Consider the following 13646-nt stretch of genomic DNA (forward strand, 5'->3'; position numbering starts at 1 on the left):
TGATTACTCTAAGAACCTTTACCTGGTTCAGACTTTGAATTAATATGTCTGTATTGGGGTACACATTTAAAAAATACTTCTTAGAAGTCTGCTGAATCATTTAACATTAAGTGGACAAAACAGAGTATAATGGAGACGGGAATGGTATATATTGGTATCAAAATGGAAAGGGTTTAGGCCAAAATCTTAAATCAGGGTTTCAGATTAGTCAAGAATATATTCTCCCACCCCTGGGCTGGAGCAATAGCACAGCTGTAGGGTGTTTGCCTTGCACATGGCCGGCCGAATCGGCACTGATGTGGGTTTGATGCCGGACAATCCTATATGGTCCTCACAGCCTGCCAGGAATGATTATTTCTGAGTGCAGAGCCTGGAGTAACCTGATAGTTGCTGGTTGTGGCCCAAAACCCAACCCCCCCCCCAAAAAAAAACCCAAAAATACCTGCCCTAAATGGAAACAATGAAGGAACTGGGAAGAGGGGCCGGGGAGATAATATAGCAGTAGGATCTTTGCCTTGCGAGTGGCCAACCCTGGGATGGACCTGGGATCGGTTCCTGGCATCCCATACAGTCCCCCGAGCCTGCCAGGGGTGATTTCTGAGTGCAGAGCCAGTAGTAACTCGGTATACAAAAAAAACAGAATCAGAAGCAGCAGTTTGAATTAATGATCCTGACAATTATTTTTGTTTCTAGGCCATACCGGGTGGCACTCGAGATATTCCTGCCTCTGCACTCAGTGATCATTCCTCTTGGGCTCAGGGGACAATAAGGAATGTCAAGGGATCAAACCTGTGAGCCGCATGCAAGGCAAATGTGCTCCCCATTGTGCTACAGCTTAGGCCCCTGATGTCTTTGTCTTCTTCTTTTATTTTTGTCTTCTCTTGAAAAGCAGATGATGTTCACCAGTAAGACCCATGCTAAAATTCTGACATTTAATATTTCTTAACATGCTGGGCAGGAGTATACACTGGAAAAACCAACCTTTAATTTTCAATAATTCATAATCTGACTTGCTTAGTCATAAGCAAATTAATTTTAGCTCCTAGGGACTATTATCTAAGGGGAGAAATCCCTGATAAATGATGGGCTAAAATCACTTTCAAGTTTTCCTTTTCCACTTCTCTGGCTGGGGATTGAAGACAGGGCTTTACATATGCAAGGGAAATGCTCTATTACTGAGTTGTGTATTAAAGTCAACTCTGGGGCCAGAGAGAATGGAGTTAGTGCGTTTGCTTTGCATGCAGAAGGATGGTGGTTCGAATCTCAGAATCCCATATAGTCCCCCAAGCCTGCCAGGATTTGAGTGCAGACCCAGGAGTAACCCCTGAGCACTGCTGGGTGTGACCCAAAAATAAAACAAACAAAAAGAAAGTCAACTCTGACAATATTTAGTTGGAATATGTTTTTATTTATGTTCAAACATATTGTTTACTGGTCCCTCCAAACAAATGCTCTAAATACATAAGCTCTAGATAAAACATATATGATAGGATATCAATTCTCATACTTTAAAATTAATAATTATTGGTTTTAAAAAGCTCCCAATATTTGAGTACAGCAATGATTACATAACTTCTAAGTAACTGGTGCAATAAAGGCATCAGATTCTTACACTCCTATTTTTTTTTTTTTTTTTTTTTTTGTGGTTTTTGGGTCACACCCGGCAGTGCTCAGGGGTTACTTCTGGCTCCATGCTCAGAAATTGCTCCTGGCAGGCACGGGGGACCATATGGGACGGCGGGATTCGAACCGATGACGACCTGCATGAAAGGCAAACGCCTTACCTCCATGCTATCTCTCCGACCCAGATTCTTACACTCCTTAACAGCAGGAGGCACACATTAACGTATAAAATAAAAACCAGTTTTGGGGGCCAGAGTGATAGCGCAAGAGCGGGGTGTTTGCCTTGCAGGCAGACAAATCCATGACAGACGGTGGTTCGAATCCCGGCACCCCATATGGTCCCTTGTGCCTGCCACGAGCGATTTCTGAGCATAGACCAGGAGTAACTCCTGAGCGTCAACAGGTGTGGCCCCAAAACAAAAAACCAAACCAAAACAAAAATAAACCCAAAAACCAGTTTCAGAATATTTTATAAAATTTACAATTTATTTACAATAAAAAATTAGGGGCCAGAGCAATACAGTGGGAAGGGCATTTATTTGCCTTGCAAGTGACCAATCTTGGATCGGTCCCTGGCATCCCATATGTCCCCCAAACCTGCCAGAAGTGTCTCCAAAACAAAAAATACAATCCACTGAATGCAGACTCAATTTGATATTGATGTATTCAAAGTTAACATAGTCCTTTAGATGCAATTTCTTTTGGGTTAACTGCAACACTTTTTGTTATATTGTATGTTTTGTAAATTCCAATAAGTCTATCTGAAATCTCAAACATATTATTTCGAAGGGAGATGATGATGAACTGAGCATTTTTTGTTTGTTCCTAGAAAGAATCAGAAACATTAAGAACAGTAAGTAACATGAACATCTACGGTCTCCCACCCAAATACATTTCTGGGGTTAGGGAGGGCTACTATTACTAGCAGCAGCCCTGCAGTTCTAGGGAGTAAGGATCACTTGAACAGTGACAGAAATTTGAGTGACAGCAGCAATCAAGACTATGCTTGATGGGCCCGGAGAGATAGCACAGCGGTGTTTGCCTTGCAAGCAGCCGATACAGGACCAAAGGTGGTTGGTTCGAATCTCGGTGTCCCATATGGTCCCTCGTGCCTGCTGGGAGCTATTGCTGAGCAGACAGCCAGGAGTAACCCCTGAGCACCGCTGGGTGTGGCCCAAAAACAAAAACAAAAAACAAAACAAAAAAGACTATGCTTGGGTTTGAGAGAAACATGGGATGTTTCTGGAAGCATTTATCCTAGTCTTGTGGTTAAAAAAAAATTTAGGCAGAAAATCTGCAATTCTAGCAGTTTCTACTATCTCCAGGGGTCCTCAAACTTTTTAAACAGGGGGCCAGTTCACTGTCCCTCAGACCATTGGAGGGTCTGACTATAGTAAAAACAAAACTTATGAACTGCATATATCTTATTTTGTAATGAAGAAACAAAACAGATATAAATACAATATGTGTCCCGTGGGCCATAGTTTGAGGACCACTGATTTCTAATCTATATTTATTTTTATTTTTCCCAATGAATATAATGTGGTTTGGGCCAGAGTAGTGGCACAAGCAGGTAGGGCATCTGCCTTACATGCACTAATGTAGGACAGACTGCAGTTTCATCCCCTGGCGTCCAATAGGATCCCCCAAGCCAGGAGTGATTTCTGAGCACATAGGCAAGAGTAACCCCTGAGCATCACCGGTGTGGCCCCAAAACAAACAACAACAAAAAAGAAAATAGGGGCTGAAGAGAGCATGGAGGTAGGGTGTTGGTCTTGCAAGCAGAATAATGGTGGTTCGAACCCCGGCATCCCATATGTTCCCCTGAGCCTGCCAAGAGCTATTTCTGAGCTTAGATCCTGAAGTGACCCCTGAGTGCTGCTGGATGGGATCCAAAAACCAAAAGCCAAAAAATAAAAACGAATAAAAAATGTAGTTTGGATAAAAAGAATGTGGTAAAGCTACATTCTTTAGATTTACTAAGATAATGGAAAGCTCTGAATGATTACTCACATAGATGTAAAATGCAACAATGGACACATTTTTAAAATCAAGGGCTGCATCAATCTCATCCATGAAGTACAAGGGTGTGGGTTTGTAATGGTGAAGAGCAAAGACTAATGCCAATGAACTGAGTGTTTTCTCTCCTCCTGAAAGGTTAAAGATCTTCTTCCAACTTTTCTTTGGTGGCCGAACACTAAAATTAAGATTTAAGAAAATCAGGTCTTAGCAGTCAAATTATTTGAACAGCAAAGGTTAAAACTAAAGATTAGATTTCCTGGGGCCGGCAAGGTGGCGCTAGAGGTAAGGTGTTTGCCTTGCAAGCGCTAGCCAAGGAAGGACCTCGGTTCGATCCCCCAGCGCCCCATATGGTCCCCCCAAGCCAGGGACAATTTCTGAGTGCTTAGCCAGGAGGAACCCCTGAGCATCAAACGGGTGTGGCCCAAAAAACAAAAAGATTTCCTAGGGACAGAGTGAAGGCAAAGCTGATAGGACCATCCCCCACCAACTGTAGCATATGAGAGCTGCCTCCCAGGTTTCAATGCTCTATCTCAGTAATGTTGCAAGCCATCAGGCCACACCCAAACATTTAGAAAGTGAGATCAGGGGGGAATGTGCCAGGTATCAAAGTTGGCACCTTGGCATATGTTCTTGAACCCTGAGCTATTTCCTGAACCCAAACTTATTTTTATATTTTGGATTTAGGACAGTATTAAAATTCACCTGGTGGTGGCTTGGGGACCAGTACCATGGATCAAACCTAGGCTGTGCCTCCATACGTAGTATATGTGCAGCTTTGCTGAGCTGCCTTTCTGGTCCCTAAAGCTTATAATTAAAACATCTTTAAGTTAACAAGACTAAATTAAGGGCTGGAGTGAGCCAGCTCAAGTTTGAACCCAGGTACCCATATAGTCCCCCCCAAGTCTGCCAGGAATTATCCCTGAGAGTATCCAGGAGGAAGTTCTGAAAAGTGCCAGGTGCAGTTACCCCTGCCCCCCAATTATACAAATAGTATAAAATGAACCATCTGCATGTGCTGAAATTTGAGTCATAACCTTGAGCTATCATAGGAAAATGGAGTTTAATGTGGAATTACAAACCTGAACATGATGCCTTCAGAGAAAGGGTCCAAACTGTCCACTAGTTCTAGCTCAGCATCGCCCCCCAGAGTGAGCATCTGGTAATTTTCCTTTAGTTTGTTTGTTATTATATAAAAACCTGCCATAAACTCATTAAGCCTTTGCTTCCGAAGATCTTCATATGCCTGTCTGAAATGATCTCTTTCACAAGTAATTTTGTCCAACTCAGCTACTCGTTGTAAATATAATTCTTCCTGTGAAAAGAGATTTCATAAGCAAAGCATCTTCAATTGAACACACTTTAGACCGAGACTAAAAGCACCTGGTGGCTCTCCCTTACCTTCTTCCTATACTCGGCAATGGCACCGAGGTTGGGCTTCATTTCATGACACTGGGCTTCCAAAAGTGCAATCTGACTTGTGATAGAATCAGGGTTCTTGATGGCTTCAAGGTCCTCTGGGCTTAGAACTGAAATTTCCTCGACAGGATTATTTTCAATGGGATGCAGTGATATTTTTGAAATCTATAAAAAGTTTAATTAGATGTTAGGAAGGCAAACTATTAATTTGTCAATATCTCCGAGACATATTTATGACTATTAGAATGACATTCTGAAGAAACGACTAATTTAGCCACTATCATTACAGGACTTTAAGAAAAAGCATGGTGGGCCTGGAGAGATAGCACAGCGGCGTTTGCCTTGCAAGCAGCCGATCCAGGACCAAAGGTGGTTGGTTCGAATCCCTGTGTCCCATATGGTCCCCCGTGCCTGGCAGGAGCTATTTCTGAGCAGACAGCCAGGAGTGTGGCCCAAAAACCAAAAAAAAAAAAAAAAAAAAAAAAAAAAAAAAAAAAAAAAAGCATGGTGGGAGAGCGGCATGCACCTTTCCCAGGTCCCAAAGCCCGAGGGCCACATATTGTATACGTATCTGTTTTGTTTCTTCATTGCAAAATAAGATATATGCAGTGTGCATAAGAATTCGTTCATAAGTTTTGTTTTTACTATAGTCAGACCCTCCAATGGTCTGAGGGACAGTGAACTGGCCCCCTGTTTAAAAAGTTTGAGGACCCCTGTCCCAAAGCATATCATAATTCAGACCACTGTAACACTCAATGGTACATCACAGATTTATGTTACAGGTCCCACTCATCGAACACGATTTGGCAAACCACTACTTTCCCTCTATTTCTTTCTTTCTCTCCTTTATTCTTTTATGTTAAATAAATTCAATTCAATCTATGTCTTATTGCACTCACTACCACATTGCTTAGTATTCTAGACACAAAAACTGTGCCTATACTAAAAAGCTTTTGGCCACTATATAACCCTGAAACCTTTACCCCCCGTCAGTGATGATGAACCTTGAAAGTGGAGACCCCTCCAACACTGATGCAACAGCCCAACCCTTTTCAACTCAATTTTACCGTATTTACTTATTCTTTCTTCTCTCTCTTTTGTTTTCCCCTTCTTTCTCTCCTAATCCATATCTTAGCCAATTATTTATCTCTTCTTTTTTTTTGTTTTTTTTTTGGGTCACACCCAGCAGTGCTCAGGGGTTACTCCTGGCTGTCTGCTCAGAAATAGCTCCTGGCAGGCACGGGGGACTATATGGGACACCGGGATTAGAACCAACCACCTTAGGTCCTGGATCGGCTGACTGCAAGGCAAACGCCGCTGTGCTCTCTCCGGGCCCTATTTATCTCTTCTTAACCCAACTATTTCTTAAGATCTCAGACCCAGACTATGAGGGTCAGGCCTCCAACAATTTAAGAATAAAACTCTAGGGCTGGGCCCGGAGAGATAGCACAGCGGCGTTTGCCTTGCAAGCAGCCGATCCAGGACCAAAGGTGGTTGGTTCGAATCCTGGTGTCCCATAGGGTCCCCTGTGCCTGCCAGGAGCTATTTCTAAGCAGATAGCCAGGAGTAACCCCTGAGCACCGCTGGGTGTGGCCCAAAAACCAAAAAAAAAAAAAAAAAAAAAATCTAGGGCTGGAGAGATAGCATGGAGATAGGGCGTTTGCCTTTCATGCAGAAGGATGGTGGCATCCATCTGGTCCCCCGTGGGAATCTAACTACCTTCTGTCCTGGGTTGGCTGCGTGCAAGCTTACCGCTGAGCTAACCAGGCCCCTTAAAGGATATACTTTAAAATAAAGGTAAAAATCTCACCTCTTTTTGCCAATATTTTATTTTAGAGTTATGCTCAGCAATATGACCATTTAATTGTTCAAGTTTCAACTTAATACTGAGTGCATCTTTTTGAAGAGCATGTTCATTTTCTTGAATCAATTTCAGTTCTTGAAGAAGATTGCGATATTCTTTCTGGATCTCTGGTAAAGATTCCTAAAAAACAAAAAGAAGTGCTATAGGTATGTACAACACCTTCCCAGTCAGGATAAGTGTCATCACACCCCTAACATAAAAGGGTCAGCAAACTCTCATTTCAAATTTCCACTTAAAAATAACCACTCATTCATTTATATTTTTAGTTTGTTTTTCTTTGGCCACAACGGCAGTAACTCAGGTATTATTCCTGGCTCTGAGCTCAGAAATAGCACTTGGCAGGCTCAGGGGACCATATAGGATCTCAGGGATTGAATTCAGTGCAAGGCAAATGCCCTCCCTGCTGTGCGTGCTATTGCTCTTGCCCTAAAAAATTTATTAAGAAAGACTGGAGAGAAAGCATGGAGGTAAGGCATTTGCCTTGCGTGCAGAAGATCGGTGGTTCAAATCCCGGCATCCCATATGTTTCCCCGAGCCTGCCAGGAGTGATTTCTGAGCATAGAGCCAGGATAACCCCTGAGCACTGCCGGGTGTGACCCAAAACAAACAAACAAACAAACAAACAAAAAAATTGGGGGCCGGAGAGATAGCATGGAGGTAAGGCGTTGCCTTTCATGCTGAATGATGATCAGTGGTTCGAATTCCGGCATCCCATATGGTCCCGAGCCTGCAAGGAGCTATTTCTTATTTCTGATCGTAGAGCCAGGACTAATTCCTGAGTGCTGCTGGGTGTGACCCAAAAATCAAAAACAAACAAACAAACAAAAACTTATGAAGAAACTTTTGGACTTGGAACTAATAGGTTTAAGGTTACACTGTGCATGCAGGAGCCTCCAAATTGACTGACCCCTGAGCAATGCTAGGTGTGCCCCAAAACCAAACCAAAGTTTTGAGCACACTTGGGGCCAGAGAGATTGCATGGAGGTAAGGTATTTGCCTTTCATGCAGAAGGTCAGCGGTTTGAATCCCGGCATCCCATATGGTCCCCGTCCCCCCCCCCCGAGCCTGCCAGGAGCAATTTCTGAGCAGGAGTAACCTGTGAGCGTTGCCGGGTGTAACCCAAAAACTAAAAATCACCCAACAAACAAAAAAAGTTTTTTATCACATTCATAACGTAGTGTACAAGGTGACAGTTACAACTTTCCAAGCTCCCTTTTTACTTAAACATATAGTCCTCGTCCCCTCAAAGCCTCACCTCGGCAGAATTGGTATCTTGTATGACTTCTGCTGCTTTGTCTTCAATACTTTTTAGTTCTGCTGTTAAATCATTAACTTCCTTCTCAGTATCTTTTATTTCTTTCTCTGTGCGAGACACGGTGTCTTGTGCTTTTTTAAGATTTCTAAAACAAAATTGTAACATAAAAAATACAGTAATGAGATTTACTGCTTCTGAAAACCTACTAAATTTTCATATTAATGATCTAATTATTCCTACCAAAATAAAAAAATTTACTATCAGGACTGAAGAGCACTGTGGTAGGGCATTTGCCTTGGATCCCGCCATCCCATACGGTCCCCCGTGCCTGCCAGGGGTGATTTCTGAGTACAGAATCCTGAGTGCTGCCAGGTGTGACCCAAAACAAACAAACAAAAAATCAAGCCATATTTGAACTGGCTCTATGTTCATATATGTAAATATACACCAACACACACACATATGTACAAATATGCCTGTGGGATACTATGTATTTTGTTAAGCTCAGTATAAATTAATGAAATTCTTATAGTATCCAATTTTACAAATGGTTTATTACCTCATTTTTTTACAGAAGACAGGAATACTAGTCAATTTATTTACAACCCAACAATATAAAATAAAAAAAAAAACCCACCAACACAAAATTAACCATCCTCTCCCCTCTTGAGCCAGGGAAAGGAAGCTGGTCTCTGGTCTGTGACTACTTGCTAGTAGCAAAGGCTAACGGAGCCCCAAGAATGGACAGAGGCTGGACAGCACACACCCTACCTGTCTGCAGTCTTGATCGATACTTGGGCTTTAGTAATGGAAGAAGCACATTCATCCAGCTGCTTATTTATTTTATCCAGTTTGTCTTGTTGTGCCTTGAGTTTATGGTTATTGATTTCAATGATGAGATCATGTAACCTTTTAACTTCAGCCTCTACTTTACCAGCTCTCTTAGCAACGCTGTCATACTCTGAAATTTAAAACATTAACAATTTATGATTCTTTTTTTGGGGGGTGGGTGGGATTGGGGCCACACCCGGCAGTCCTTAGGCGTTACTCCTGGCTCTGCACTCAGAAATCGCTCCTGGCAGGCTTGGGGTACTTTCTGGGATGCCAGAAATTGAACCTGAGTCGGTCCCGGGTCGTCTGTGTGCAAGGCAAAACACCCTATCTGCTATGCTATCATTCTGGCCCCAACAATTTGTGATTCTAGGTCTACTAAACACCACTTCCTTTAGTTAATGTTGATGACACACTGAAGAGTTCACGAAAAAAGAATCGGACAAGTCATTCTTTGTGTCATGTTAGTTTTCTTATTTCTCTAATGACATACATAATACTTGAAAAGGGCTGAGGAAAGTACAGGGGGCAAGGTGTTTGCCTTACATGCAGATGACTCAAGTTTGATCCCAAGAAATACATACAATTCTGAAGACAGGCCCCCGAACACTGACTGCTTACTTAAGTTCACCCTGCAAACTCCCACAAAGACCAGTTCTCATAGTCAGGTGTTGAGCACTGTGTCCTGGGGTGAGCCCTGGTGAGCACCACCTCCAGGCACAGGTGCCACCTGACTCAGCAAACAGCAGTAATACAAAGGAAGGGGACAAACTTCTGACGATTAAGCTTCTATTCAACATACCTATTTTGAAAGCGCTGACATTTTCTTCTAGTAATTTCTGCTTCTTTTTGTCAGGGGCTGTAGCTAGTACATTAGCTTCAAGTTCTTTAACTTGTACAGTCAGATATTCTTCTTGCTCTGATAAATGCTACACAAATGTTTGGACATTCAAGATCAACTTTTTACCTAAGCAACAGGTTATATGCTTTAAACATTCTGAAATTAAGAAAAGGTCCTTAACATTTTTAAATGTCATATACAAAATATGCTGGGTAATAATTGTAATCTTAGAAAAAATAGGACCTAAGAAATCGAAAGAATGCCTAGTGGCATCTGATGGTGCTGGTCTAGTAAAATGAAGGCACTTAAAAAATTTTTTTGGGCCATACTGAGTGGCACCCCCTGGCTCTGTACCCAGAAATCGCTCCTAGCAGACTTGGAGGCCCATATAGGGGTGCTGGGGACCGAACCCAGGTCAGTCCAGGGTCAGCTGTGTGCAAAGCAAATGCCCTACTGCTGTGCTACTGCTCTGGCCCCAAAATGAAGGAATTTAAAACAGAAATATACACAGTACCAGAATAGCAAAATCATGGCAAACCCAAAATGCTCTAACACAGCTAACTATAAAGAAAATACATACAAAAAACAACAACAGCAAAAAATTCATTGGCTTAGAAAATTTGACATATATTAAGAAAAAGTATCACATAAAAAGTTCATATAGGGCCGGAGAGATAGCACAATGGTGTTTGCCTTGCAAGCAGCCGACCCAGGACCTAAGGTGGTTGGTTCGAATCCTGGTGTCCCATATGGTCCCCCATGCCTGCCAGGAGCTACTTCTGTGCAGACAGCCAAGAGTAACCCCTGAGCACCGCTGGGTGTGACCCAAAAACCAAAACAAAAAACAAACAAACAAAAAGTTCATATAATATTTATATTAACCATATAGACAAAAGCATGTTAATTCAGTAGGTATCTATATTAAAACTTGTTGCAAGTAACTTGCTAGTTTACAGTTTTTCTTTAGCAATAAATATTGAAAATATTTATTTTTCAATTATTTATTCATTCATTCATTCATTCATTCATTCATTCATTCATTCATTCTTGGTTTTTGGGCCACACCCGTTTGATGCTCAGGGGTTCCTCCTGGCTATGCACTCAGAAATCGCCCCTGGCTTGGGGGGACCATATGGGACGCCGGGGGATCGAACCGCTGTCCGTTCTATGCTAGCGCTTGCAAGGCAGACACCTTACCTCTAGCGCCACCTTCCCGGCCCCTATTTTTCAATTATTATTCCTCAATTATTATAATTGTTTTGGGCATATATTTTTATTTTTTACCCCCCCCATTATTTTTATTTTTGAAATTTACCAGTGGCTGCTGCACTTTCCATCTCGAGTCACTTAAGTTTATACTTGAGTCGCTAAGTTTTCCCAGTTTTTAGGGTAAAATTTGGTGGCGGTCTCTGGCTTATACTCGATTATATATGGTACTCCTGGCAGGTTCCAGGGACCATGATTGATGACAGGGAAGAAGGCAAACATCCTACCTGCTGTGCTATTGCTCAAGCATTGATGCAATACTTTTTTTTTAGTGGAGAAAACATTCTACATTGAAAGAAGAGGATCAGAGTTAAAAGACAAGTGAACAGCAGTCTTGCAGACCAGCTGGAGCAGTGCCCTATCTGGATCTCAGGTGATCCCTGAGAACTTGGGGAACAGCCAAAAAGCAGACATGAAATGCCAGGAAGGGTACAGCTCCTGCAGCTCAAGGTACCTGGATGCTCGCAGTGAACTTCTCCAGCGTATTCCTCATATCTCTCTCACTCTGCTGTAACTTAAGTACTGTTTCTTCCAGTTGGACTTTCTGTTCTTGGATTTGTGTCGCTTTTAGAGAATCTTTCTGTAACTGTAATTCCATTTTATTTACCTACAAACACAAAGTCAATTTATGATTGAAGAAAATCTTAAAAGATAATACTGAACAACTCAATCTGACTTTCTTTTGGTTTTGGGTCACACCTGGTGATGATGCTCAGGGTCACTCCTAGCAGGCTCAGGACCATATCAGATGCCGGATTTTGAACATTGACGTGTGCTGTGTGCAAGGCAAGCACTATACTATTGACCCAGCCCAAAACAAGTCAGTTTTGACAGCTGTGATTTGATTTGTCAATTTCTTCAGTCAGATGGAAAGAGTTTCAAATATTGTATAGTCACTTATTCAGATAAATGTATAGAGGCAATATTTAAGCAAAAGGTTTTTCTCTTTTGGCTCACACCCGGTGATGTTTAGAGGTTACTCCTGGCTCTGCACTCAGAAATTACACCTGGGTGGAGCATAAAGGATGCTGAGGAGCATACCAGGGCTGGCTCCTGTACTATCGCTTTGACCCAAAAATCAGATTTATTGGGGCCGGAGAGATAGCATGGAGGTAAGGCGTTTGCCTTGCATGCAGAAGGATGGTGGTTCGAATCCTGACATCCCATATGGTTCCCCAAGCCTGCCAGGAGCAATTACTGAACGTAGAGCCAGGAGTAACCCCTGAGCGCTGCCAGGTGTGATCCAAAAACAAGACAAAACAAAACCAAAAATAAATAAATAAATACAAATCAAAGTATTTATTTTTGGTTACCCCAGGAGTACTCAGGAGTTACTCCTGGCTCTGCAATCAGAAATCGATTCTGAAAAAAAAAAAAAAAAAAAAAAGAAATCGATTCTGGCAGGCTTGGGGGACCATATGGGATGTCAGGAATCAAACCCAGGTCCATTCTGGGTTGACCATGTGCAAATCAAATACCCTACAGCTATGCTATAGCTTAAAAAAATCCTGTAAAACATCAAGGCATTACATGGATAAAAACTACATATTCAGATAGCATGGAGGTGGGGCATTTGCCTTGCACGCAGGACAGTGATTTGAATCCCGGCATCCCATATGGTCCCCCGAGCATGCCAGGAACGATTTTTGAACGTAGAACCAGGAGTAACCCGAGTGCTGCCAGGTGTGACCCCCCTCCAAAAAAAAAACCCTACATATTCAGGATATTCAACATATATAATTTGGGGGGGGGGGCACATCCGGTGACGCTCAGGGGTTACTCCTGGTTCTACGTTCAGAAATCGCTCCTGGCTTGGGGACCATAGGATCATGGCCTATCCAAAGGCTAGCACGGGCAAGGCAGACAGACACCTTAAATATATAATTTTAAGGGAAAATTAGTATTCTGTGTTCTGTGGGTGAAAGTGGAATAGTTTTTTCCTGAACACCCCAAAATCCCTACATATACGTGGATATCAGAAACCTTTGTCTTGAAACCTTTACTCTGTGGGTTTGGACTTAGGGATCACCCATCCCAGGGGCCTCTCACATCACCCCATGGCATGACAAACAGCATAAAACATTGTCTGGTTCTTGCCAGTGGGCTGTGGACACTGAAAAGGATGGCGAGTGCGAAAAACCCCAAATATTAGAAACATATTTTGAGGGTATCAAAGAGATAGTAAAATGAGAACACTTGCCTTGCATGCAGCCAGCTACCCTGGGTTTGATAACTGAATGCAAAGCCAGGAGTAATCCCTGAACATCACCAGGTGTGACCCAAAACTTAACCCCTGCAAAACAATTAACTTTAAAATAAAAAATTGGGGTTGGAGCAATAGCACATCGGTGAAGCCTTTTGCCTGGTATGTGGCAAAAGGCTCAAGTTTAATTCCCAGCATCCTATATGGTCCCCCAAACCTGCCAGGAGCACAGAGCCAGAAATAACTCCTGAGTACAGATGGGTGTGGCCCCCAAAACAAAACGAACAAAAATTCTAACAAAATTATGAAATACTCTGATCCAAAT

The 13646-nt window shown here is 42.4% G+C and overlaps 1 protein-coding gene and 1 long non-coding RNA gene across 2 annotated transcripts in view; both read right to left on the minus strand.

Moving 5' to 3' along the window:
• Nucleotides 1–1387: 1387 nt before the first annotated feature.
• On the minus strand, nucleotides 1388–1925 carry LOC126026259 (uncharacterized). The gene is made up of 2 exons (XR_007501596.1): nucleotides 1819–1925; nucleotides 1388–1613 (listed from the first exon to the last, which is right to left on the minus strand). It is a non-coding gene; the product is annotated as an uncharacterized LOC126026259 (long non-coding RNA).
• Nucleotides 1926–2165: 240 nt separating this feature from the next.
• Nucleotides 2166–13646, minus strand: part of SMC4 (structural maintenance of chromosomes 4) — a 33260-nt gene continuing 21779 nt past the window's right edge. The window contains exons 15-23 of the mRNA XM_049785527.1: nucleotides 11573–11725; nucleotides 9814–9940; nucleotides 8952–9141; nucleotides 8181–8325; nucleotides 6872–7045; nucleotides 5044–5226; nucleotides 4725–4957; nucleotides 3637–3820; nucleotides 2166–2448 (exon numbers count right to left, since the gene is read on the minus strand). Coding sequence (XP_049641484.1) covers nucleotides 2296–2448; nucleotides 3637–3820; nucleotides 4725–4957; nucleotides 5044–5226; nucleotides 6872–7045; nucleotides 8181–8325; nucleotides 8952–9141; nucleotides 9814–9940; nucleotides 11573–11725 — 1542 coding nt within the window. The 3' untranslated portion in view covers nucleotides 2166–2295. The remainder of the gene's footprint in view (nucleotides 2449–3636; nucleotides 3821–4724; nucleotides 4958–5043; nucleotides 5227–6871; nucleotides 7046–8180; nucleotides 8326–8951; nucleotides 9142–9813; nucleotides 9941–11572; nucleotides 11726–13646) is intronic.

The sequence above is a fragment of the Suncus etruscus genome, chromosome 13 (genome assembly GCF_024139225.1).
Source record: "Suncus etruscus isolate mSunEtr1 chromosome 13, mSunEtr1.pri.cur, whole genome shotgun sequence".
In the NCBI taxonomy this organism is placed as follows: Eukaryota; Metazoa; Chordata; class Mammalia; order Eulipotyphla; family Soricidae; genus Suncus; species Suncus etruscus.